Source organism: Oncorhynchus keta, chromosome 31 (assembly GCF_023373465.1).
Source record: "Oncorhynchus keta strain PuntledgeMale-10-30-2019 chromosome 31, Oket_V2, whole genome shotgun sequence".
In the NCBI taxonomy this organism is placed as follows: Eukaryota; Metazoa; Chordata; class Actinopteri; order Salmoniformes; family Salmonidae; genus Oncorhynchus; species Oncorhynchus keta.
In genome coordinates this window covers 25,737,563-25,765,062 of record NC_068451.1, presented here as the reverse complement: position 1 = coordinate 25,765,062, position 27,500 = coordinate 25,737,563, and the positions used below count along the sequence as shown (strand labels likewise).

Below are 27,500 nucleotides of genomic sequence, written 5' to 3'. Positions count from 1 at the left end.
TGACCGGGGCAGTAACCCACACGGTGTCCACGGCTGTGATCTGTTTTGAGCTGACAGGCCAGATCTCCCACATCCTGCCCATGATGGTGGCGGTGATCCTGGCCAACATGGTGGCCCAGGGCCTGCAGCCCTCCCTCTACGACTCCATCATCCAGGTCAAGAAACTGCCATACCTCCCCGAGCTCAGCCTCGGACACATCAGGTACTGGAACGGTCGCCATTATGGCTCTAATAAGTGTTTATGCAGAGAACTGTATGCCATTGTGGCTCAAACAGTTCTAGTGTACATGCAACCTTGTGTGCTATTATGAGTCAAGCAGGCACAGTTCACATACAGTGCCTTGCGAAAGTATTCGGCCCCCTTGAACTTTGCGAACTTTTGCCACATTTCAGGCTTCAAACATAAAGATATAAAACTGTATTTTTTTGTGAAGAATCAACAACAAGTGGGACACAATCATGAAGTGGAACGACATTTATTGGATATTTCAAACTTTTTTAACAAATCAAAAACTGAAAAATTGGGCGTGCAAAATTATTCAGCTCCCTTAAGTTAATACTTTGTAGCGCCACCTTTTGCTGCGATTACAGCTGTAAGTCACTTGGGGTATGTCTCTATCAGTTTTGCACATCGAGAAACTGAATTTTTTTCCCATTCCTCCTTGCAAAACAGCTCGAGCTCAGTGAGGTTGGATGGAGAGCATTTGTGAACAGCAGTTTTCAGATCTTTCCACAGATTCTCGATTGGATTCAGGTCTGGACTTTGACTTGGCCATTCTAACACCTGGATATGTTTATTTTTGAACCATTCCATTGTAGATTTTGCTTTATGTTTTGGATCATTGTCTTGTTGGAAGACAAATCTCCATCCCAGTCTCAGGTCTTTTGCAGACTCCATCAGGTTTTCTTCCAGAATGGTCCTGTATTTGGCTCCATCCATCTTCCCATCAATTTTAACCATCTTCCCTATCCCTGCTGAAGAAAAGCAGGCCCAAACCATGATGCTGCCACCACCATGTTTGACAGTGGGGATGGTGTTTTCAGGGTGATGAGCTGTGTTGCTTTTATGCCAAACATAACGTTTTGCATTGTTACCAAAAAGTTCAATTTTGGTTTCATCTGACAAGAGCACCTTCTTCCACATGTTTGGTGTGTCTCCCAGGTGGCTTGTGGCAAACTTTAAACAACACTTTTTATGGAAATCTTTAAGAAATGGCTTTCTTCTTGCCACTCTTCCATAAAGGCCAGATTTGTGCAATATACGACTGATTGTTGTCCTATGGACAGAGTGTCCCACCTCAGCTGTAGATCTCTGCAGTTCACCCAGAGTGATCATGGGCCTCTTGGCTGCATCTCTGATCAGTCTTCTCCTTGTATGAGCTGAAAGTTTAGAGGGACGACCAGGTCTTGGTAGATTTGCAGTGGTCTGATACTCCTTCCGTTTCAATATTATCGCTTGCACAGTGCTCCTTGGGATGTTTAAAGCTTGGGAAATCTTTTTGTATCCAAATCCGGCTTTAAACTTCTTCACAACAGTATCTCGGACCTGCCTGGTGTGTTCCTTGTTCTTTATGATGCTCTCTGCACTTTTAACGGAACTCTGAGACTATCACAGTGCAGGTGCATTTATACAGAGACTTGATTACACACAGGTGGATTGTAATTTATCATCATTAGTCATTTAGGTCAACATTGGATCATTCAGAGATCCTCACTGAACTTCTGGAGAGAGTTTGCTGCACTGAAAGTAAAGGGGCTGAATAATTTTGCACGCCCAATTTTTCAGTTTTTGATTTGTTAAAAAAGTTTGAAATATCCAATAAATGTCGTTCCACTTCATGATTGTGTCCCACTTGTTGTTGATTCTTCACAAAAAAATACAGTTTTATATCTTTATGTTTGAAGCCTGAAATGTGGCAAAAGGTCGCAAAGTTCAAGGGGGCCGAATACTTTCGCAAGGCACTGTATATCCTCTCACCTCCCTCAGTAAGTACAACATCTTTGTGGAGGACATGATGGTGCGGAAGGTAAACTTCCTGTCCTCCCAGTCGACCTATCGGGAGCTGGGCTATCTGCTAGACTCCACCTCCCTCAAAACCATCCCTCTGGTCGACTCCAAAGGTGAGACATGTTATAGAATGTTTGATGCCATGCACTGTAGATGACACAAATCCATCCACTGAAATCCCTCTCTTCTCTCTCTCTCTCTTTCTCTCTCTCTCTCTCTCTCTCTCAATTCAATTCAATTCAACTCAATTCAAGGGGCTTTATTAGCATGGGAAACATGTGTTAACATTGCCAAAGCAAGTGAGGTAGATAATACACAGAAGTGAAATAAACAATAAAAATGAACAGTAAACATTACACATACAGAAGTTTCAAAACAATAAAGACATTACAAATGTCATAATATATATATATATATACATACATACATACATACATACATACATACATACATACATACATACATACATACATACATACATACATACATACATACATACATACATACAGGGTTGTAACAATGTACAAGTAGTTAAAGTCTCTCTCTCTCTCTCTCTCTACTCTCTCTCTACTCTCTCTCTACTCTCTCTCTCTCTCTACTCTTTACTCTCTCTCTCTCTCTACTCTCTCTCTCTCTCTCTCTACTCTCTCTCTCTTTCTCTCCCTGTTCCCCCTGTCTTTCCTCAGAGTCTATGATCCTATTAGGGTCTATCGAGAGGACAGAGCTGCAAGCCATCTCTGATTGGTGGCTTTCGGCCGAGAGGCGTGTCTTTGAGAGGGGTCAGGGGTCACCGGGCCAGGGCTGGGAGTCCTTCACTTTCGTAGACGAGGAGGGAGGAGAGGTGACAGGATGGAAGGATGGATGGATGGATGGATGGAATGATTGAACGATAGCATCATATTTTTTACACTGATTAAATATCAGTATACTTATAATGCCTTTATAAACACATTTATAATGCATTATAATTATCCACAACATCATATAAGACTTGGTTATGAACTTGGTCCTTTTGTCTGTTCTCCAGACCTCTCCAGTACAAGATGAACAGAATAGGCCACTCCCATCCCCCAAACCACAGGAGTCCTCCACCAATCACACCAGCTCAGGTGACATGACACACACAAAATGTCATAGAATTGGGATGTACCCACTATTGCTATTTTGTTACTAGTGCATCCATGTTTGTATTTGTATTTATTTAGGATCCCCATTAGCTGCTGCCAAGGCAAACAAATATTACATGACATTACATTTCATAACACTTTTCACAACACATTAAGTGTGTTCCCTTAGGCCACTACTCTACAACCAGATACTGTATCTACAATAAGCAATCAATACAGCAGAATCAGTGTTAGACCTGCTGTTCCATTGATTGCTCATGGGGTTTGTTTACAACAATTAACCAGCACTTTCTGTAGAAAAGTGTTGGAGTGAGAATGTTTACAAGATTTACTCACTTCTAAATGTCTGTCCTGTCTTTCAGAGAAGCGTTCCCTCCAGTCTGTGAGGGGAATATTTCAGCGCCTCTTCTCCTCTTCCTCAACCAGCCAGGCTGAAGCTCAGGTATCATTCCATATCAAGATAGAGGTTGGCTGTTACCACTGATACAGAGTCAGATATGTTAGAAGATGTTTTTCATTCCCATAATGGTTGAGGTTTGGATTGGGGCTAGGGCAACCTGATCCTGGATCTGTGCTTAAGGCTAACATCAACCTCAAGCTTTCCTCTGGTAGCTAATTTCCTCTGGTAGCTCAAAGAGGAGCAATATCACATTCTGTCCAGTAGGGGACACACGCTCACGTCAATGGCATGACCTTGCTATAATGTATGATATGATATGTAATGAGCAGGTTTGTCATTCTGTGTGATGGAGAAATAGCACCACAAGGGGGCATCTGATCTGACACTTTGTAAACCTGGAGGGAGAAAATAACTAAAATCTCTAAACCAACACCCCCCTCTGTCTCACACTCCCTCTTTTCTTTCTCTCTCTTTCCTCCTCTCTCTTCCACTCTCTCTCTCTCTTTCTCTCACTCTCTTTCTCTCTCTCTCTCTCTCTTCCTCTCTCCAGGAATCCACCCCACCTCCACTCACCGACACCATGTCCTCAGAGGAGGTAATGTGTCTCACTGACCCTGATCAACCATTAACCCCTAACCCCTGATCCCTGATCCCTGACCTCTACTCCCTGACCTGGGCACTCTATGTAGCTCTAAAAGGATTCCACGAATAGAATCAAACATCGTAAATGATTATTCTCTCTTTATATTGTCAATCACCCTCTCTGCTCTCTGATTGGCTAATGCAGATCAAAGCCTGGGAAGAAGAAGAGTTGGATAAGCCAATCAGTATGGAGGAGATACGGATTGATCCCTCCCCCTTTCAGCTGGTGGAGAGAACCTCCCTTCACAAGGTATCAACTGTAGCTAGCACCTTGTGCTCTTATGTAGCCACTTTAAGCCATTATAAACACTCCATGCTGTAGGATATTGACAAATATGCCTCCCTCTCTCTGACAGACCCACACTTTGTTCTCCTTGCTGGGTCTCAGTCATGCCTATGTTACCAGCATTGGAAAACTGGTGGGAGTCGTAGCACTGAAGGAGGTGAGATCACAAATCACACAAGCTCTCTCTCTTGCTCCCTTTCTCTCTCTCTCTCTGTCTCTATGCCGAGTCTTCCTTTTCTGCAGTGTAGAAGCATCAGACACACAGCTTGTCCATTTGTTCTGCCTCTCTGCCGTCGTTCTCTGATGATGATCTCACAGTGTCACAGTAATTACATTGGCAAGATTAGCAAACTGAGGAATGCCATACCAACAGCAAACTCTGAACCTACACATCCATGCATAACTGACCAAATTATGAAAGACTAGCGTTGTCCTTTTTCATTCCGTAAAGTGAGTGTGGAAAGAGGTAAAAACATTGTTGTCTATCAACAATGACAAACCACCTAGGAATGACAACTTGGATGGAAAATGACTGAGGATGATGGCGGACTATATTGCCACTCCTATTTGCCATCTCTTTAAACTAATCCTACAGGAAAGTGTGTTCCCTCAGGCCTGGAGGGAAGAAAAAGTTATTCCACTACCTAAGAATAGCAAAGCACTCTTTTCTGGTTCAAACAGCCGACCAATCAGCCTGCTACCAACCCTTACTAAACGTTTGAATAACATTTTTGACCAGAGACAATGCTATGTCACAGTAGACAAATTACTTTCATCACGCTTATAGAGAAGGGCACTCAACATGTATGGCACTAACACAAATTACTGATGATTGGCTGAAAGAAATTGATACTAAAAAGATTGTGAGAGCTGTTTTGTTAGTCTTCAGTGCAGCTTTTGACATTATTGATCATAACCTGCTGCTGAAACAAACGTATGTGTTATGGCTTTACATCCTCTGCTACAGTGGCAAGAAAAAATATGTGAACCCTTTGGAAATACCTGGATTTCTGTAACGGGGTTCTTCCGTCGAAGGAGAGGCGGACTAATGACTAACACCTGCCTCTGATTGAGAACCATATCAGGCCAAACACAGAAACAGACAAACTAGACACACAACATAGAATGCCCACTCAGATCACACCCTGACCAAACAAAACATAGAAACATACAAAGCAAACTATGGTCAGGGTGTGACAGTACCCCCCCAAGGTGCGGACTCCGGCCGCAAAACCTGAACCTATTGGGGAGGGACTGGGTGAGCTTCTGTCCGCGGTGGCGGCTCTGGTGCTGGATGTGGCCCCCACTTCACCATAGTCTTAGTCCACCCCATTGTCCGCTTCCGTGGCCTCCTAACCATGGCGACCCTTCTAAATGAACCCACTGGACAGAGGGGCAGCTCGGGACAGAGGGGCAGCTCGGGACAGAGGGGCAGCTCTGGACAGAGGGGCAGCTCGGGACAGAGGGGCAGCACAGTCTGCTTAAACTAATAACACATAAACAACTATATGTTTTCATGTCTTTATTGAACACACTGTGTAAACATTCACAGTGCAGAGTGGGAAAAGTATGTGGACCCTTGGATTTAATAACTGGCTGACCCTCTTTTGGCAGCAATAACCTCATGACTAGGAGAAGGTCTATTTTCTTCTGTTGAAGTCATTCTGTTGTTGATTTAAAATCAAATCAAATTTTATTGGTCACATACACATGGTTAGCAGATATTAATGCGAGTGTTACGAAATGCTTGTGCTTCTAGTTCCGACCATGCAGTAATAAATAACAAGTATCTAACAATTTCACAACAACTTCCTTATACACACAAGTGTAAAGGAATGAATAGAATATGTACATATAAATATATGGATGAGTGATGGCTAACGGCTTAGGCAAGATGCAGTAGATGGTATAGAGTACAGTATATACATATAAGTTGAGTAATGTAGGGTATGTAAACATTATATAAAGTGGCATTGTTTAAAGTGACTAGTGATTCATTTATTACATCCAATTTTTAATTATTAAGTGGCTAGAGATTTGAGTCAGTATGTTGGCAGCAGCCACTCAATGTTAGTGATGGCTGTTTAACAGTCTGATGGCCTCGATTGTGCATCTGTAAAAGTTTGAAAGTGTTTTTGGTGACAAGCCAAATTTCATCAGCCTTGTGTGGTTGAAGAGGCTCTGTTGCGCCTTTTTCACCACGCTCTCTGTGTGGGTGGACCATTTCAGTTTGTCCGTGATATGTACGCCGAGGAACTTAAAACTGTCCACCTTCTCTACTACTGTCCTGTTGATGTGGATAGGGGGGTGCTCCCTCTGCTGTTTCCTGAAGTCCACAATCATCTCCTTTGTTTTGTTGACATTGAGTGTGAGGTTATTTTCCTGACACCACAATCCGAGGGCCCTCACCCCCTCCCTGTAGGCCGTCTCGTCGTTGTTGGTAATCAAGCCTACCACTGTAGTGTCATCTGCAAACTTGATGATTGAGTTGGAGGCGTGCATGGCCACGCAGTCATGGGTGAACAGGGAGTACAGGAGTGGGCTGAGAATGCACCCTTGTGGGGCCCCAGTGTTAAGGATCAGCGGGGTTGAAATGTTGTTTCCTACCCTCACCACCTGGGGGCGGCCCTTCAGAATGTCCAGGACCCAGGGTCTCGAGCTTAACTTGTTGACGCTACCGATCCCGGTAGCGGGATAATTGTCATCAGCAACCGCTGAATAGCATAGCGCCACAGTCAAATAATATTACAAAAAAATATTCACATTCATGAAATCACAAGTGCAATATAGGAAAACACAGCTTAGCCTTTTGTTAATCCACCTGTCGTCTAAGATTTAGAAATTATGCTTTACAGCGAAAGCGATCCAAGTGTTTATGTAAGTTTATCGATAGCATAGCATAGCATTATGTACACTAAGCATTAAGTAGCTAGGTCACGAAAAGCAGAAAAGCAGAAAAGTTTACCTTTGATGATCTTCGGATGTTTTCACTCACGAGACTCCCAGTTACACAACAAATGTTCCTTTTGTTCCATGAAGATTATTTTTATACCCAAAATACCGACGTTTGTTTGTCGCGTTATGTTCAGAAGTCCACAGGAAAGAGCGGTCACGACAACGCAGAGGTATATTCCAAATAATATCCATGATGTCCACAGAAACATGTCAAATGTTTTTTATAATCAATCTTCATGTTGTTTTTAAAATATATATTCGATAATATATCCCCCACCTATCCACTTACGCAATAGGGCATCCTTCACGCTAATTTTTCTAAATGAAAGCCTGAAACTATGTCTAAATACTGTTGACACCTTAGGGAAGCCATAGAAAAAGGAATCTGGTTTATATCCCTTTAAATTGAGGATAGACATGCATAGGAACAGAGGTTTCAAAATAAGAGGCCTGATTTGATTTTCCTCAGGCTTTCGCCTGCAATATCAGTTATGTTATACTCACAGAAAATATTTTTACAGTTTTGGAAACTTTAGAGGGTTTTCTATCCCAATCGGACAATGATATGCATATTCTAGGCTGAGAAATAGGCAGTTTCAAATGGGTACATTTTTTAGCCAAAAACTAAAATACTTCCCCCTATACGCAAAATGTTAATGACGAGTTTGGAGGGTACTATGGTATTAAATGCTGAGCTGTAGTCAATGAACAGCATTCTTGCATAGGTATTCCTCTTGAATTAGGGCAGAGTGCAGTGTGATTGCGATTGTGTCTTCTGTGGACCTATTGGGGCAGTAAGCAAATTGGAGTGGGTCTAGGGTGTCAGATAGAGTGGAGGTGATATGATCCTTGACTAGTCTATCAAAGAACTTCATGATGACGGAAGTGAGTGCTATGGGGCGATAGTTGTTTCGCTCAGTTACCTTAGCTTTCTTGGGAACAGGAACAATGGTGGCCCTCTTGAAGCATGTGGGAACAGCAGAATGGAATAGGGATTGATTGAATATGTCCATAAACACACCAGCCAGCTGGTCTACGCATGCTCCGAGGACACGGCTAGGGATGCCATCTGGGCCGGCAGCCTTGCGAGGGTTAATACGTTTAAACGTTTTACTCACGTTGGCTGCGGTGAAGGAGAGCCTGCAGGTTTTGGTAGCGGGTCGTGTCGGTGGCACTGTATTGTCCTGAAAGCGAGCAAAGAAGCTGTTTAGTTTGTCTGGAAGCAAGACATCGGGGTCCACGATGGGGCTGGTTTTCTTTTTGTAGTCCGTGATTGACTGTAGACCCTGCCACATAACTCTCGTGTCTGAGCCGTTGAATTGCGACTCTACTTTGTCTCTGTACTGACACTTAGATTGTTTGATTGCCTTGCGGAGGGAATAGCTACACTGTTTGTTTTCGGTCATGTTTCCGGTCGCCTTGCCCTGATTAAAAGCAGTGGTTCACGCTTTCAGTTTTGAGAGAATGCTGCCATCAATCTACGGTTTCTGGTTGGGGAAGGTTTTAATAGTCGCCATGGGTACAACATGCAGTTGCTAATAAACTCGCTCACCGAATCAGCGTATACATCAATGTTGTTGTTCGACACTATCCGGAACATATCCCAGTCCACATGATCGAAGCAATCTTTAAGCGTGGAATCAGATTGGTCGGACCAGCATTGAACAGACCTGAGCATGGGCGTTTCCTGTTTTGGTTTTTGTCTATAGGCTGGGAGCAACAAAATAGAGTCGTGGTCAGATTTGCCTAAAGGAGGGCGAGGGAGGGCTTTGTATGCGTTGCGGAAGTTAGAGTAACAATGATCCAGGATTTTGCCAGCCCGGGTTGCACATTCGATATGATGATAAAATTTAAGGAGCGTTGTTTTCAGATTAGCCTTGTTAAAATAAATGCAGCCTCGGTATATGTGGTTTCCAGTTTACATAGAGTCCAATGAAGTTCTTTCAGGGCCGTCGAGGTGTCTGCTTGGGGGGGATATACACGACTGTGATTATAATCAAAGAGAATTCTCTTGGTAGATAATGCAGTTGGCATTTGATTGTAAGAAATTCTAGGACAGGTGAACAAAAGGGCTTGAGTTCCTGTATGTTGTAATGATCACACCACGACTTGTTAATCAAAAAGCATACACCCCCACCCTTCTTCTTACCAGAGAGATGTTTGTTTCTGTCGGTGCAATGTGTGAAGAAACCAGGTGGCTGTAGCGACTCTGATAACGTATCCCGAGTGAGCCATGTTTCCGTAAAGCAGAGAATGTTGCAATCTATGATGTCTCTCTGGAAGATCAACCCTTGCTTTGATTTCGTCTACCTTGTCAAGAGACTGGACATTGGCAAGTAGTATATTCGGGAGCAGTGGGCGATGTGCCCGTCTACGGAGCCTGACCAGAAGACCGCTCCGTCTGCCCCTTCTGCGGAGCCATTGTTTTGGGTCGCCTGCTGGGATCCGATCCATTGTCCTGGATTCTGGATCAAACAGAGGATCCACTTTGGGAAAGTCGTATTCCTGGTCATAATGTTGGTAAGTTGACGTTGCGCTTATATCCAATAGTTCCTACAGCTGTATGTAATAAGACTTAAGATTTCCTGGGGCAACAGTGTAAGAAATAATACATAAAAAAAAAAATACTGCATAGTTTCCTAAGAACGCAAAGCGAGGCAGCCATCTCTGTTGGCGCCGGATGTTTACTTCTGTGTTTTGGGTCGTTGTCCTGTTGCATCACCCAACTTCTTTGAGCTTCAATTGGTGGACGGATAACCTAACATTCTCCTGTGAAATGTCTTGATAAACTTGGAAATTCATGTTTCCATCGATGATAGCAACCTGTCCAGGTCCTTGTGCAGCAAAGCAGCCCCAAACAATGATGTTCCCTCCACCATACTTTACAGTTGGGATGATGTTTTGATGTTGGTTTGCTGTGCTTTTTTCTCTCCACACATAGTCTTGTGTGTTCCTTCCAAACAACTCAACTGTAATTTCATCTGTCCACAGAATATTTTGCCAGTAGCACTGTGGAACATCCAGGTGCACTTTGGCAAACTTCAGACTTGCAGCAATGTTGTTTTACAGTAGTGGCTTCTTCCATGGTGTCCTCCCATGAACACCATTCTTGTTTAGTGTTTTACGTATTGTAGACTTGTCAACAAAGATGTTAGCATGTTCCAGAGATTTCTGAATGTTTTTAACTGACGCTTTAGGATTCTCATTGAGCATTCTGTGCTGTGCTCTTGCAGTCATCTTTGCAGGACGGCCACTCCTAGGGAGAGTAGCAACAGTGCTGAACTTTCTCAATTTATAGACAGTTTGTCTTACAGTGGACTGATGAACATCAAGGCTTTTAGAGATAATATTGTATGCCTTTCCAGCTTTATGCAAGTCAATATTTCTTAATCTTAGGTCTTCTGAGAACTCTTTTGTTCAAGGCATGGTTCACATCAGGCAATGCTTCTTGTGAATAGCAAACTCAAATTTTGTGAGTGTTTTTATAGGCAAGGCAGCTCTAACCAACCCCCTTTCTGATTTTCTATATTTAGATTTTTTTTAATACTGAATGTTATCAGATCTTCAACCAAAACATACTATTAGATCAAGGGAACCTGTTACAAATAACAAAAAAAATGTTACTTCTTATTATGCCTGGTGAAAACGAAACACTGCATTCCACAGTAAGAACCTCATACCAACGGTCAGCATGGTAGTGGTAGTGTGATGGTTTGGGGATGCTTTACTGCCTCAGGACCTGAACAACTTGCCTTAATAGAAGGATCCATGAATTCTGCTCTGTATCAAAGAATTCTACAGGAGAATGTTAGGCCATCTGTCTGTGAGCTGAAGCTGAAGCTGAAGTGCAGCTGGGTCATGCAGCAAGACAATGATCCAAAACACACAATCAAGTCTACATGACAATGGCTGAAAAGCAACACATTTGAAGTTTTGAAATGGCCTAGTCAAAGTCCAGACCTAATCCTAATTGAGATGCATGGAAGAGTGGGCCAAAATTCCTCCACAGCGGCGTGAGAGACTGATCAACAACTACAAGAAGGGTTTGGTTATAGTCATCAGCTAAAGTTGGCACAACCAGTTATTGAGTGTAAGGGGGCATTTACTTTTTCACACAGGGCCGTTTGGTGTTGCATAACTTCTATATAAAATAAATGAAATAATTATGTAATTGTTCTGTTATTTGTTCACTCAGGTTCTTTTTGATCTAATATTAGGTTTTGGTTGAAGATCGGATAACATTCAGTATAAAAAATTTACAAAAGTAGAGAAAAGGGGGCAAATCCTTTTTGATGGCACTGTACCTGTCTAAGAGAAAACAGAGGGTGTTCTTTAATGGAAGCCTCTCCATGATAATCCTGGTAGAGTAAGGCATTCCCCAAGGCAGCTGTCTAGGCTCCTTACTTTTTTCCATCTTTACTAATGACCTGCCACTGTCTCTGAGTAAAGCCTGTGTATCTATGTATGCTAATGACTCAACGTTAAACACATCAACTACCACAGCAAGTGAACTCACTGCAACTCTTAACAAAGAGCAGCAGTCAGTTTTAAAATGGGTGGCAAGTAATAAGCTAGTCCTAAATATTTCCAAAACTAAAAGCATTTGGTACAAATCATTCACTAAACCCTAAACCTCAACTAAATATTTAAATGAATAATGTGGAAATTGAGAAAGTTGAGGAGACTAAACTGCTTGGAGTAACCCTGGATTGTAAACTGTCATGGTCAAAACATATGGATGCAACATTAGCTAAGATCTGCTTTCTTGACATCGCTATCAACAAAACAAGTCTTACAGGCCCTAGTTTTGTCCCACCTGGACTAAGTGCCACAAAGAAGAACATATGCAAATTACATTTGGCCCAGAACAGAGCAGCAAGGCTGGCCCTTAAATGTCCATGGAGAGCTGACATCATTAACATGCATGTCAATCTCTCCTGGCAAAAGTAGAGGAGAGTTTGACTGCATCACTGCTTGTCTTTGTGAGGGGTATTGACGTGTTGAAAGCACTGAGCTGTCTGTTCAAATGACATGCACACAGCTCAGACACCCATGCATACTCCACAAGCCATGCCACCAGGGGTCTCTTCACAGTTCCCAAGTCCAGAACAGACTCTGGGAAACACACAATACTACATAAGGAACAACGTGGCCTGTGAAGAGACACACATACGCATATGCACACACACACAGTTTACACATGTACATTGTAAAATTATACATTTTGAATTGTAGATATGTAGTGGTGTAGTAATGTGTTGTATGATGTACTGTCACATTTTTTTGGTGATGTAATTAACCTAATCTTGTTTGGACCTCAGGAAGAGTAGCTGCTGCCTTGGCAGGAACAAATGAGGATCCATAATAAATACACATACAAATACATGGAGCCTGTTCAGTTGGCTGTTGCTTTGCTGTTCTGTTGTACTCGAATAGTGAGTCACACTATTACAACTTCAACGGTGTTCGTCTCTGACTTATCACAGTAAACCTGTATTAACATGCTTTGCTTGTGTTATGACATGCTATGTTAACCACTTCTATTCATTCTCCTTCCCTTCCTCTCTCACCCACCCTCCATCTCAATCTCTATTTCCCTCCCCTCTTTCTTTATTTCTCTCTCTCCCCTTCTCCCTTCTCTCTCCCTCCATTTTCTCTTCTCCCCGTCTATATTTATCTCTCCCCTTTAATCTTTCTCTCTATCTTTCCCTCTCTCTTACCTCTCACAGTTGCAGAAGGCCATCGAGGGCTCCACCCGTAGTGGGGTAAGATTGCGCCCCCCTCTGGCCAGTTTCAGAGATGCCAACCGTAAAGCGAAGAAGCACGCGGCTCCCCCCTCCACACCCTCCTCCCCCACCAGGGAGAGGGAGCTGTGGGGTGAGGGGGGGAAGAGGGAGGGAGGGGGTAGTAGGAAGGACGGGAGCGATGGGTTTAAATGGGAGGTTAAGGAAGAAAAGGTGGAGGGAGATGGAGGAAAGAGGGAGGGAGAGGTGGTAAGGTTGAAGGATGAGGTAGTTGGGACAGAGGGAGAGGGTGACATGGATGAGGCTAAGGAGGAACCCAGGGGGAACGCAGGAGAAGCAGGTGCCTCCAGTGCAGGTGCAGAGTGTGATACCTCCACCCCCAACAGCCGAAGGACAGACTGTCCCCCTCAGGAGCCTTCCTCCCCCACCTCACCACACTACTCCTCCACTCGTATCTTCATTGTGTCATCCCTTCCTACCGTGCCGGAGACAGATGGAGAGAGAGAGAGTGAAGATTCTGAAGAGCCAATTTAGATGGCGACAGGGAATTCTGTGGATTCTGTTTCTTAAATGAAGACTTTCTCCTCTCTGGCCTCACTCCACTTACCTCATTCAGTGAGCGTTTCAAGTAGAGCGTAACAAGGAGCATCCTGGGTATTGGAGTTCTGTGCAGGCTCATTCGAGGCTCTGCACATGTTCAGCTTGCAGAGAGCAGGAAGAACAGGTGCACACAGTGCTTCTGGGACTTGTAGTTCTGGAATTTCTGGTAGCTAATAATACTTTTTGTAAGATGGTAGTCTCTTTCCTGATCTCAGCCATTTTTTAAAGGATTTTTTTCTACTCAAGACAAACTTCTTTTTCACTATTTCAGTTTCTCAGGTTTCTCTCCGTGTCTTTAAAACTACAAAAATGGACAGATGTTCTAAGTTCTTCATCTGTGCATATCATTGTTTGTCTCCTTGTCCCGGTATTGTTGAATGTATGAAGTGTGTGTAGCTACATGGTAGTGTATGTCTGTATCACTGAATTCCATGTATCTTTATGACACTGTATATGACAGCAATTAAGTGTTTGATAATGAAATCACATCATGAATCATGACTCAATGTCTGTCAATGGACTGATTTTATATTTGATCAAATCGATTGAACGTTTACTGATTAATGAATATACAGGCTTTAAATTATTACTGTTACCACTGTAAAGCAAATATTGAAATTGTTCATACTGATGCCTATCTACTATTCTTATGGAATACAATAAATATTTAAACGTTTTCAGTAACATTTCATTGGACTTGGAGCATGGCAATTATCAGCTCCAGCACAATACCAGAGATGCACTGTTCACTACAGTCTTGTAAAAGTTTGTCTTTAAAAAGGCTGTGGACGTATAAACACTTCCAGCTCAAAAAGGTCAACAGTGTTTCAGTCTCAATTTGTTTGACATGAACCTTCTCCTGACATCATAATGGCTGACAAAGGCAGACAGACAGGGTGGTTTAACTGTAGGCTTCAACCATAGCTGCCAGTCCCCTGCAGGACGCTTTCTGCTGTTTCTGTGGTTGTCATGTTTGGTATGGCTTTGACAAAGAAGTTTCACCATCCATCCTTCCTTTAAGTAATCCCTGATGTCTACCAGCAAGTTTTCTACACTACCATACATGAAGGAAGGCAGGAAGGATGGATGCACTGTCATGTATTCAGGATGAAAGACACCTAGAATGTGTGTTTGGGGTTGACAGGGAGGGAATGGAAACATGATAGAAGAACTGCGTCACAAAGCCCCAGCAGGCTTTGCACCTCCGTGTTCACTGACCATAAAGAAAAGCACGCTTTCGGTGACGTTCCCCATCCTCATAATATAAAAAACAATGTCCCTTCTCACTGTTCAAAGACGTCCACACACATACACATCAGGATTCTCTTTGTGTGTTTATTTGCTCTTTCTCCACCGTTTTTCTTTTATTTGGATAGAGGGGAGGAGGGGAGGAGGGGAGAAGAACGAGAATGGAGTAGAGGAGAAAGGGATGGAAGAGGGTGTTCGCTTGTGCAGGGGAAAGAGAGAGGGGGAGGAAAAGAGAAAGATATAGGTTTACGGCCGAGGAGGAAGGGAGGGGAGACCACGTGGAAGAACCATCCTGTCACAACCTTCCCATAAGCATGCATAGGTATGGGCTTTAATATACTGGTCTTGCCAGTTTACATCGATCATCTCAACTTAAAACATTCAATCAACCCAATTGTATACAAGTGTATTTACCTCAGGGTTCTGTGCCACACAGTTCCAACTGACATCATTTTTTTTTAAATGTCTGTTTGCCTCAAATTTGGTCAATCTGTCAGATTTTTTAAACAATGTTTTCAGGCAGTGATTCTTCCAACAAGAAAACAGACAACTACATGGACAGACAGACTCAGACAAACAGAGACACAAATATACAGAACAGGTACAAAGAGAGAGCAAGGGCTAGAAAGGCAAAAAGTTACATATTGAAAGATGGCAGTAGAATCATATATAACAAGAAATCAACTGGAAATCAATCAGTCAATCAATCAACAAAGACCATCAATAAACAGGAACATCCAAGGAAATACATTTGGCTTCTTGTTATTAGTTTATTCATTCATTAAGTTCTTAATCGTCAAAAGAATCTATAAAATATCTTCGTTGAAGTAGTATCATTCTCTGGGTCCATGTTTGTGCTTTCAAAGAAGCAGAACAATCTCTCTGGGGTTAAAGGTCTATCACTACAGAAAGTCCCAAGGACAACACACAGAACAATACTGCTTCAAAAAGACTTACCTACAATAAATAATAAACTATGTACAGGCTGTCATGTTATTCCTCCCCCCAAATAATCATTAAATAAATAAATGAATAAGAGTGGTTGGGTAAAGACATCCTGTAGGTTGTAGCTCTCAGAGCCAGTCTGAGACAGACAGGTGAAGGCTAATGCATGACACAAACTGAATAACACCACAAGGTTGCAGCTCACCAGAACCATCTATTAGAAGTAGGGTCGCTGAGTCTATCCTGGTCAGGTGACGTGGTCAGGATAGACTCCTAGCCTTGGTTAGTTCTAACACCAATATGCATCCTGTCTTGCAGACACATCATACGTGTCATGACAGCTGATGGACACTTATGACTAGTAGCCTAAAGGAAGTTGTGTGGTTGAGGTTGCGTTGTCATTGCCTGGGTGATCATGGCAGCTGTGACATGAATCTTCATGACACTTTATGACTATATAAATGACATCATTGTGTGTTTCATGATGGACAGCTCCAGGGAAGAGGTGGGTAACCTTAAACCTAGCCCTTGTCCTGGAGGGATGCAGTCAGTGTGTGCAGGGTTTTGTTCAAGCCCAGCTTTACCATAACTGATTACAATGAATTTTGGCCACATTGTAGCCCTCCAGAAGTTTTCACTGTCTGTTTGTCCGATCAGAGAGAGCCCCAACCAACACGAAACTGCTCTACATCAACCACACATATTCTGTCTTATACTGGAGGACGTGTCAATCATTCAGTAGAAAAATAAACATTGTCCCAATATTGCATAAATAATCAATCAATAAATGAATGAATTCAAGTCATTAAACCTTTTATCTATCTTAATTTCTTTTCACACAATCATCAGAGTGAAAGGAGAAGGTTGTTCTCTGTCAAATAATAGTAATATTAATAATAATATTAATAAGAATAATATTAATAAGAATACTACTAATAATAATAACTGCTATTGTTGTTGTTTTTATTAGTGACACATGCACAGATATTCCAGACCAGTATCTCCAAAATTCCACTATTCTATCATGTCTCTGAACTTCACTACCATTCCTCCGTTGGGATACACACTTTCCTCTTCAGGAAATACACACGCCAACTCAAACGTCACACTCGACTCAGGCAGAGTTCTGCTCCATCGCTGTAGTCACCATGAGCAGGAAGATACCGGTTCTGTTCGGTTCTAGTGTTTGGTTCTACTATTCAGTTCTATTCCCTGATTGACTTCAATGTTCCCAGTCAAAGTAAGTCCTTTGCATTATTTTAAAGCAATATTCCGATATCCTATATTTTAACGTTCACACTATTTACAGTGTTGACATTCCACTATCCTTTTCCTTTTACTTGTGTGGTGATAGAAACAAATCTAAACGCAATACGCTTCATTTGGGAGCTCAGGAAGATTCCCAAAGGAAAGAGCTGGGACTGAGATGTGTAGAAAACTAAAGAAACTGTTGCAGTGGGGACTGTGAGAGATGGTTTATATCCTCTCTCATTAGTATTTACATCTATATGACAGTAGTGGCCACAAGCCGTTTAGGAGACCTGTGTTTGGCTCCTCACTAATTAGTTACAATTTTGAAGATGTGTTTTTCCCTTCTAAGAATCAGCACCCAATTCAAACAGCTCTAACCTACACCTTTCAGAGAAACATTTTCTCCTCATCTTTTCTCCACAAAGAAAAGCTTGGTATTGTCCCCAAGAGCTGACATCAAAACAACAATCACATCTCAATCTAAATCCTCTTTCTGTTGGTACCAAAACTCTCCAGAGCACTTCCTCTTCCTCCAGCCATCTCTAGTTTGGAACCTGGAACAACAGCTCAGAATCCATCTCGTCTAGTGGTTCTGTTTTGGCTCTTGGTGATGCTAAGAGCTCTTTCTGAACAGTAATCAAGGACATTGACGTGTGACAGAGTCCAAAGGCAGCCTCTGATCTGTTGGATGGCATCAGTGCAAAGGGATTCACTACTACAGCTCTGTCTCTTCACCATTCACTCCATGACACGGACCTGTCAGTCATGATGCACAGTCAAGCAGACTACAAGGAGCTCCATGCCCTGAGTCTTCTCTGGCCCAGCACCAGCCGTGTCCTAGGTTCAGTGCAAAGTCTATACAGTTCACTATAGGACAGGTACTCCATAGTATTCTGAAGAAACATACGGAAAGACAGAGTAGGAAGCACACTATCTTACTGTATAGTACATTCCTTTAACTGTGCAGTGCTGTGTGTGTGGCCGACAGGCCTGCAGCCTTTATGTGCCTTGGACATCTGGAGACACAGCAACATAGTAACATTGTTGTCTTTCTAACTGTGTTAGGAGGGTTCAAGTAGATTTCACTGCAGTGGTTATGTTGCAGAGAGCCAATTAGGATTGAAATCATTTTTGGGGATAATTGAATTGGTGTAATTTTTAGGGGGTTATGATGAACTCAACCTACTAAAGTTGCTCTGTATTCGTGCAGTTAGTTCTATAAGTGTTGTGGATGCTAGATGTGAATGACATAAGAGGAGAGGGTATATATAACATGTGAGTGTTTCTGTTCTTCAAGTTATGGGGTTGACATTATTCTATATGATGTGTTGAGTGTAAGCTGTAAACAGAGTAGTTCTCCCATTGAGAGATAGTGTTGTAAAAACAGTGATTTTGATATATATTCTTTTATCATTCACTTATACATAGATTTTTGTGTTGTCATGACTGTTTTCTTTGTTAGAAAATCATTGTTGTCATGATAACGTTTTATTACTATAGATTTAATGATCATTATCATATTTGACGCTGGACTGGATAAAGTCGTTTGTTTAAAAAGCATGCATGTTACAATTCCCTCCTCCTCCGTTTCCTCTTCCTGATACAAATGTCTCAATCTCAGCTGCTCCTCTTCTTTTTATCATCCCCTCATACCTCCTTTTTCTCGCTCAGTCTTTTCTCCCTCCCTCTATTCATCCCTCCCTCCTCCTTCTCTCTGGGAATGTAAGGCTTCCAAAAAAAAGTTGTCCGTTGGACCAGCTGTTGTCTCTGCGTGACTCTGTTTCCAAATCTTCCTCCTCTGCTCTTCAGTGGTCACAAGAGTTTATATCCCATCAAAAATGTGTTTGATACCTGAAAAGGAACAGATTTATTGATAAATATTTCATTATTAGGATCAGTCATTCCTGACGCTGAGGGTCAGTCTGTCACGACTCTCAGGGCAATCTGTCGATCAGTTGGTTGCCATGGCAGCAACAGCAGACCCTTGCTTCTCTTCCTTCTCCTCCAGAATCTGGATGCCTCCACAGCTGACATCGGAGGCCTTCTGCTCTGTGATTTGCTGTGCTGGTTGCCCTGGACTACTGCGCCCCGGACTACGTTGCCCAGGACTACGTTGCCCAGGACTACTGCCCCCAGAGGTGACGGCTTCATCTCTCTGTGTTAGAGTGGCAGACTCCGGCTCCATGCAGAGTGTTAGCTCCTCGTCCTGTTCAGGGGACAGAGCAGGGGCTTGGTCAGGGGATGACACTTACAGAACATTCAGGGAGAAACTTTTTGAATATAATAGATACTGCATGGTTCTCTGACCATGGAGAGGAAACGTTTGGACACACCTACTCATTCAATGGTTTTTCTTAATTTTTTTACTATTTTCTACATTGTAGAATAATAGTGAAGACATTAAAACTATGAAATAACACATATGGAATCATGCAGTAACCAAAAATGTGTAGATGGATTTTAGATTTTAGATTCTTCAATGTAGCCACCCTTTGCCTTGATGACAGCTTTGCATTCTCTCAACCAGCTTCACCTTGAATGCTTTTTCAACAGTCTTGAAAGAGTTCCCACATGCTGAGCACTTGTTGGCTGGTTTTCCCTCACTCCATGGTTCAACTCATCCCAAACCATCTCAATTGGGTTGAGGTCTGGTGATTGTGGAGGCCAGGTCATCAAACTCATTTTTGGTCAAATAGCCCTTACACAGCCTGGAAATGTGTTGGGTCATTGTCCTGTTGAAAAACAAATGATAGTCCCACTAAGCGTGAACCAGATGGGATGGCGTATCGCTGCAGAATGATGTGGTATGCTGGTTACGTGTGCCTTGAATTCTAAATAAATCACTGACAGTGCTACCAGCAAAGCACCATCACACCTCTGCCTCCTCCTCCATGCATCACGGTGGGAACCACACATGCGGAGATCATCCGTTCAACTACACTGCGTCTCACAAAGACACGGTTGGAACCAAAAATCTCAAATTTGGACTCATCAGACCAAAAGGACAGATTTCCAGCGGTCTAATGTCCATTGCTTGTGTTTCTTGGACCAAACAAGTCTCTTCTTATTATTGGTGTCCTTTTTTTATTGCAACAATTCGATCATGAAGGCCTGATTCACGGAGTCTCCTCTGAACAGTTGATGTTGAGATGTGTCTGTTACTTGAACTCTGTGAAGCATTGATTTGGGATACAATTTCTGATGCTGGTAACTCTAATGAACTTATCCTCTGCAGCAGAGGTAACTCTCGGTCTTCCTTTCCTGTGGAGGTCCTCATGAGAGCCAGTTTCATCATAGCGCTTGATGGTTTTTGCGGCTGCACTTGATGAAACTTTCAAATTTCCGGATTTACTGACCATATTTAAAGGAATGATTGACAGTCATTTCTTTTTTGCTTATTTGAGCTTTTCTCTCCATAATATGGACTTGGTCTTTTACCAGATAGGGCTATCTTCTGTATACCCACCCTACCTTGTCCCAACACAACTGATTGGCTCAAATGCATTAAGAAGGAAAGAATTTCCACAAATTAACTTTTAACAAGGCACACCTGTTAATTGAAATGCATTCCAGGTGACTACCTCATGAAGCTTGTTGAGAGAATGCCAAGAGTGTGCAAAGCTGTCAACAAGGCAAAAGGTGGCTACTTTTTGAAGAATCTGAAATTTAAAATATATTTTGATTTGTTTAACACGTTTTTGGTTACTACATGATTCCATATGTGTTATATCATCGTTTTGATGTCTTCACTATTATTCTACAATGTATAAAATAGTAAAAATAAAGAACCCCTGGAATGAGTAGGTGTGTCCAAACTTTTGACTGGTACTGTATATTAAAGCATCAAGGATCTCTCTGCAGTTTTCAAAAATCATCGATCTGGATAAATGCATAGAAATATAATGAATAGAATGGATGAATCCTTGTGGACTCCCGTTCTATTTATTTGATTTCTATGCATTTAATCCTATCCGATAGGCGAAGTCCAGATATATATATTTTTTTTAACTGGGCCCTGATAACCCTGTGACCTGATGTGACCTCACCTTCAGTTCATCTTCCTCCTCTTGCTGCTCCAGCAGAGGGGAATGTTCTGTCCCCGCCCCCTCATCCCCAGACGGAACATTCAGAGCCGCCTCCACCACCGCTGCCACGCCTATGTTGTACCCTCCAATATCAGTGTGATAGGACCCTGTCTGGCCTGCCCCCCACAGGTCCACCAATGGGGCGTGGGTGGCAGGGGCCAGGCTATGGATGGTGCTGTTGGGCGTGGCTTGCAAAGAGTGGTTGGCGCTGTGCAGCCTTTGCTCCAGAGACTGTTGAGAGAAGGACGAGACAATGAGGAGACTTAGGTAGATAGAGGTTCCCCTTCACCATTGATACAGGATAAAATATTTGTTTATCCCCCCTAATGGTAAAGAATCTGGAAATATGATCCTAAATCTGTGGTTAAGGGTTTCTTCCTTTGAGCGTAATGTTAAATTGAAAGGGACAGGGTAATTGTGTTGTACTAAGAAGCGAGATACAATAATGAATCTCTGACGATATTACCATATCAAAGGCCGAATTCAGTATTCTTGCCTCGATCAAAATACCCCAGAGAAAAAAGAGAAAAACACACTAAAAAACAAAATGTCAGCTGGCCGACTACACCATGAATGAATATTGTCTATCCATGGAAATAAATTGTTAATGCTTTCCTCTCATTTTAGACTGTTGTTTTCCCTCACCTGTTGTTGCTGATACAGGAGCTGCTGTTGCTGGTAGTGCTGTATCTGTTGTAGCTGCTGCAGCTGCTGGAGCTGACTCTGCTGCTGTAGGTTGAACTGCTGCTGCTGCTGCTGCTGCTGCAATGCGTTCCCATCATACCCATCACAGGAAGTCCCGCCCTGCGGCATCACGTAGGAGCCAGCAGCGGGAGAGGCCACTCCGGAGGGCTCGTTGCTGATTGGCTCCCAGGCGTCAGAGGAGGAGAGGCAGTAGAGGCCCTGGGCGACATAGGTGTTGGGCCACATGTCCGCAGAGGAGTGGTGCAATATCTGGTCTGAGAGGATGAAAAGAACGAGAAAATAGAAGCGGGATAAGTGGTAGATTGTCCTTGACGGATGCACTACATTGGACCTCATGGACATCAAACTGCAAATAAATCTACAATGCTGACATCAGCCTTTTCCCGAAAGAGGAAACCTGGAGTGGAATCATGTGATATCCCTGGGGAACACCCCAACCCTCTCATACCCAAATTTATAATTGAGAAAATGACTTTACTTGAACAATCCCCAGACAGACACCAAGTGTAGCTACACCGAGTAGTCCAATACATCAGCACTTTGACTTTATATAGCCATTGGGGAGTCCGTCTGCCCTGCATTAAAATGAAATATAATTCAGTCAATAGCATGGCTGATATGAATAAGAGTGAGTCATGGTAGTTTTTGCCATCTCATATTCCAATCTGGTTTTGTTACGGATGAACAAGGCGACTAATATCCCCCACTGACTGATAACAACATTAACACTTTTGACGTATGGTAGCCATTTTGTGCGAAGGAGGAAAGTAAATGGAAGAATATATCAGTTTGTGTGTTGCCAATGCCGTTATATACAAAAAAGCTGTCAAACACAAAAGAATGAGGTAAATCACACGCAGACACGTCTTTGTGACATTGGCCTAACAAGTTTTAGATAGAGGAATGGTGCATATACATGATCTGAGTTGATATGGCGGTGCTAAGAGTTAGCAAGCATCATGCCGGCAACCTCACATTATATCACTTTAATGATGACTCAAAACTCTCAAAATACATCCAGAGACAGCTAAATCATGTTTAATACTAACATTCTACGGTTATTTGACTTCAGGCAATATAATTACATGAAGTTGTGATTCAACTAATGATCATCACACAGCCTCAAGGCCATTTGTTATCTCTCAATAACAAACCACAGGGAGAAAACCACATTATGATTTCAACATGTCTCCATGTCTGAACGCCTCTTTGCATGAGAAGGAGAAATACAGGAGCACTGTAACGGACAGCACAGCGATGTGGAATAATAATGACCAAGTGGACTATTTATACAGTTGAAATCCCTGGTCTTGCATTCCCCCAGGCTGTGTTTGCGAATCTGAAATTAGCACGGAGTTAACCCTCCAGGCTGAGACGGAATAAGATGCCTTCGTTACTGAGCAAAATGGCGCATAATGTAGCCCACACACTACACTCCAGCTTTGCCTGATCTCAAGCCTGTGCATAAACGTGTGTGTCTGCACATTGTAGACAAGGTTCCGCAGTGCAGGATCCTATTTAGCTCCTTAAACTATCCCTTAAACTTGGTTGCCCTAGTTGATTGGTGCTACTGAAGTTTGTCAAGCATATTTGTAGTCCCTTACCTCGACTGACATGCTCGTTTAGAGGCTATATTTATAGTCCTTTACCTCAACTGACATATGGTTGTTTAGAGGTCATATTTGTAGTCCCTTACCTCGACTGACATGCTCGTTTAGAGGCTATATTTATAGTCCTTTACCTCAACTGACATATGGTTGTTCAGAGGTCATATTTGTAGTCCCTTACCTCGACTGACATGCTCGTTTAGAGGCTATATTTATAGTCCTTTACCTCAACTGACATATGGTTGTTCAGAGGTCATATTTGTAGTCCCTTACCTCGACTGACATGCTCGTTTAGAGGCTATATTTATAGTCCTTTACCTCAACTGACATATGGTTGTTCAGAGGTCATATTTGTAGTCCCTTACCTCGACTGACATGCTCGTTTAGAGGCTATATTTATAGTCCTTTACCTCAACTGACATATGGTTGTTTAGAGGTCATATTTGTAGTCCCTTACCTCGACTGACATGCTCTTTTAGAGGCTATATTTATAGTCCTTTACCTCAACTGACATATGGTTGTTTAGAGGTCATATTTGTAGTCCCTTACCTCGACTGACATGCTCGTTTAGAGGCTATATTTATAGTCCTTTACCTCAACTGACATATGGTTGTTCAGAGGTCATATTTGTAGTCCCTTACCTCGACTGACATGCTCGTTTAGAGGCTATATTTATAGTCCTTTACCTCAACTGACATATGGTTGTTTAGAGGTCATATTTGTAGTCCCTTACCTCGGCTGGTGATGCTCTCCTGGTTAACCTCGCTGAGGTGGGCCACACTGCCCTGGTTGGACCCTGACCTCAGGCTCTCTCCATCCATGGAGGTCCAGGCCATGAGCGTTGCCTGGGAGATGGCAAACTGCTGCAGGATACCTGGAGTGCAGAGGGTAAGTCAGGGTCATTGTAACAGCTCAGTTGGCTGCTGCCTTCCCTCAGCGCCTTAATGATTTAATATCTATGGCTAATTTAAATAAAGATTTAATATGTATTATATTTACTATCTATGGTTATGCTCTGCCTAGGCTAATATTGACATATTTGGCTGGTGTTATGCCATGCCGATTAGCTGACCTATAAACAGTCTGGTTATGATGTGGCGTTCAACAGATGAGAACCCTTTTTCCCAAAGGCTTCATTTTGTGAGGGTTTCCTCTGAACACCACCCTGGTTGTATAGATCAGCATCAACCACTCATATTGCTTCTGTCTCCTCTCACAGTGACAAATTCCCCTCCCCCTCTGACCTGCGGTGAAGCGAGCCTCTTTCTCCCCATCGCTGAGGTCGCTGTAGGCGTCGCTTTCCAACCGTCTCTCCATCTCCTGCTCTGCCGTGGACTTGCGTGGGACGGAGACACCCCCCGGGCCCACCACAGACATGTCCCAGTTCTGCCACTCGATCATGTGTGCCATCCGGCCTTGGGCCATGGATGTAGGCTTGGTCACCTTGTCCTTCATGGAGCGATTCACCCCTGGGGAGGGAGGAGAAGTGAAGAGGGATGTAGGGATTGATGTGGGTATTGGGGAGGGTTAGAAGGGTGACAGTGGATTAAGGGAGGGTTGGAGGGATATTAAGGGGTTTAGAGACGGGGTGAATGTGGAGTTTGGGGGAGTTAGGAGACAGGCATCAGATTGGAGAGAGAGGGGGAAGGAAACAGATGAGATATTATGTTATTATTCCACATTTAGGTCTGTCTGATCCTGTCAGTATTTAGATGGTGCTGATAAGGGCCTCTGGATGAGTGGTTAAATGAGCGGCTTAATGAACATGCTTTAGATTCATGGCTAAATGAATAGGGAGGAGATGCTTATAATGTAGATGAGATGACGCGTGGAACCGAGGAGGATGATGGGGGACAGGGAGGAGCAAATGGATACGTCTGCTCTGGGAGAGGTGCATCATGGGACAGAGGAGGTTAATTGGGGTGAGATGGCCAGAGGGGTGTCAGTAATGAGAGGTTGGCTTGTTGACATGATAGCTTTCACACCTCTGCTAAGCTGCCTGCGCTGGCTAAGCAGAAACCCCACTCCCCCTGCAGTGTCTGTTAAGACATCCTCAGCTGATGCATACAGTGCACTGCAGAAGACACTCTACTTTAGAAATCCTGTTCCGCCATGACGGTCTGTATTCTGTCTGCTGGTTACATTATGGCTTTGCTCAGTAATTAATGTGTCCAAGTCAATATATGATGAGTTGGCAGTTCACTACATTCCAATAGACTTCACTGTACATTACAACTGCACCACTCTGCGCAGTGCACAATGCACATTACACAATTATACACACTGTAACACACAGACACAAACTCAGACTACACTCAGAGACAGTAGACACATCACACAGACACTAGAGTAGTTCAACGCTGCTTAACAACCACTTAACAGACAAACAACTACACCTCCCACTCACCTCTTGTTAACTCAACAAGCCACATAACAATGTATTGTGGGTAGTGTATTTTTTTATATGGTTGTCGTTAGGTTTAAGTGCTATTCCACCAATGACTGGGGGGTCAGCCATTGACGAGTATTATCATTATGGTGAGAGGAAGTGAATCAGGGGAACCCACTCTGGGGCCATGTTGGCTCCAGCGCCTGTCCAGGCGGGAGCTGACATGGGGTCAGTTTACCAGTTACAGGACAGACACACACCTGACACACCTGTCAGTGAGGACTTAGCCAGAGCACCGATCCCATAGTTATTGGAGTTGTTCCTCTTCAGACGAGGCAGGATGGACGTGGTGTCTTCCATAGACAGCTAGAGGAGCGAGGGAAGAAGATGACAGAGAGATGGAGGAAGAGATGTGTGCCACAGAAGCACACAGAGTTCAGAGGGAAGGTGAGAGGAGAAGTTAGGTACATATTGGGTTAATACAGCGTCAAAAATAAACAATGTCATCATTTGACAAAAAAAATCTTAATTTCCCAAGGTCGTTGTTCGAACAACTTCGTGCTGAAGTGCAGTATGGGGAGTGTTGTTTTCTATAATCTGCAATCAATAAAAACATAGTGCACATTCACACTGGTTGATTGTTTGCTGTGGTCACTACAGTGCACAGTGCACTACTACATTGAGAGAGTGTATAGAGAGAGTTAGATGGGAGGGGAAGTGAGGGGACGAAGTAGTAGGTTACCTAAGGTGAGTTCAATCAAATAAATCAAAACAAATAGATAGAGAAATAAAGGTAGATGAAGGAATGATGTCACAACACTTACATTGATTCTTTCCCATGAAAAGTCTGAACATCCATGCTGAAGGAGAAAAATAGGAGGAGAGAGGGGTGGGGAAAGAAGGAGCAGGAGAGAATAAGAGAGTAGGAACAAGAGACAAGGAGAGAAAGACGTACACATGCATGGAAGAAATGGGAGGAGACAAAGAGGAGGAGGAGAGAAGTGATAGTGACAGGGGTAGAGTAGTATAACCAACATGCAGAAATAGAAAGAAGTATAGGAGAGGGAAAGAGGGAGAAGATCGCAAAGAGACAAATACAAGGTTTTACCAGAAAGACAGAGGAGAAGACTCAAAGGCCAAAAAGATAGAGGAAGAGAAGAGTCAAAGACCACAAAGATAGAGGAGGAGAGACAGACCAGAAAGAGAGAGGAGAGGAGACAAAGACCAGAAAGATAGAGGAGGAGAGGAGTCAAAGCCCAGAAAGATAGATGAGGAGAGGAGTCAAAGACCAGAAAGATAGATGAGGAGAGGAGTCAAAGCCCAGAAGATAGAGGAGGAGAGTCAAAGCCCAGACAGATAGAGGAGGAGAGAGAAGTCAAAGTCCAGAAAGGCAGTGGAGGAGAAGAGTCAGAGACCAGAAAAATAGAGAGGAATCAAAGCCCAGAAAGACAGAGGAGGAGAAGAGTCAAAGAACATAAAGATGGAGAGGAGAAGATTCAAAGAACAGA

At 43.0% G+C, this 27,500-nt stretch overlaps 2 protein-coding genes across 8 annotated transcripts in view; one reads left to right on the top strand and one right to left on the bottom strand.

The window, feature by feature from the left end:
- The window catches only part of LOC118376433 (chloride channel protein 1-like), a 96,596-nt gene extending 82,022 nt beyond the window's left edge, over positions 1 to 14,574 (top strand). For 3 of the 4 annotated variants that reach the window (XM_052489160.1, XM_052489161.1, XM_052489162.1), the window contains 9 exons: positions 1 to 202; positions 1,988 to 2,121; positions 2,695 to 2,849; positions 3,036 to 3,117; positions 3,498 to 3,577; positions 4,086 to 4,130; positions 4,323 to 4,427; positions 4,534 to 4,620; positions 13,148 to 14,574. The exon at positions 1 to 202 is cut by the window's left edge and continues 12 nt beyond it. In XM_052489160.1, the coding sequence (XP_052345120.1) occupies positions 1 to 202; positions 1,988 to 2,121; positions 2,695 to 2,849; positions 3,036 to 3,117; positions 3,498 to 3,577; positions 4,086 to 4,130; positions 4,323 to 4,427; positions 4,534 to 4,620; positions 13,148 to 13,696 (1,439 nt within the window). In that variant the 3' untranslated portion in view covers positions 13,697 to 14,574. The other variant, XM_052489163.1, reaches the window with a different exon arrangement.
- Positions 14,575 to 15,760: 1,186 nt separating this feature from the next.
- LOC118376434 (uncharacterized) overlaps positions 15,761 to 27,500 on the bottom strand; it is a 69,091-nt gene continuing 57,351 nt past the window's right edge. Inside the window, exons 3-9 of one of the 4 annotated variants that reach the window (XM_052489228.1) lie at positions 26,817 to 26,852; positions 26,253 to 26,358; positions 24,848 to 25,072; positions 24,337 to 24,477; positions 21,937 to 22,250; positions 21,253 to 21,522; positions 15,761 to 19,412 (exon numbers count right to left, since the gene is read on the bottom strand). In XM_052489228.1, the coding sequence (XP_052345188.1) occupies positions 19,158 to 19,412; positions 21,253 to 21,522; positions 21,937 to 22,250; positions 24,337 to 24,477; positions 24,848 to 25,072; positions 26,253 to 26,358; positions 26,817 to 26,852 (1,347 nt within the window). In that variant the 3' untranslated portion in view covers positions 15,761 to 19,157. The remainder of the gene's footprint in view (positions 19,413 to 21,252; positions 21,523 to 21,936; positions 22,251 to 24,336; positions 24,478 to 24,847; positions 25,073 to 26,252; positions 26,359 to 26,816; positions 26,853 to 27,500) is intronic. The other 3 variants (XM_052489229.1, XM_052489230.1, XM_052489231.1) reach the window with 3 other exon arrangements.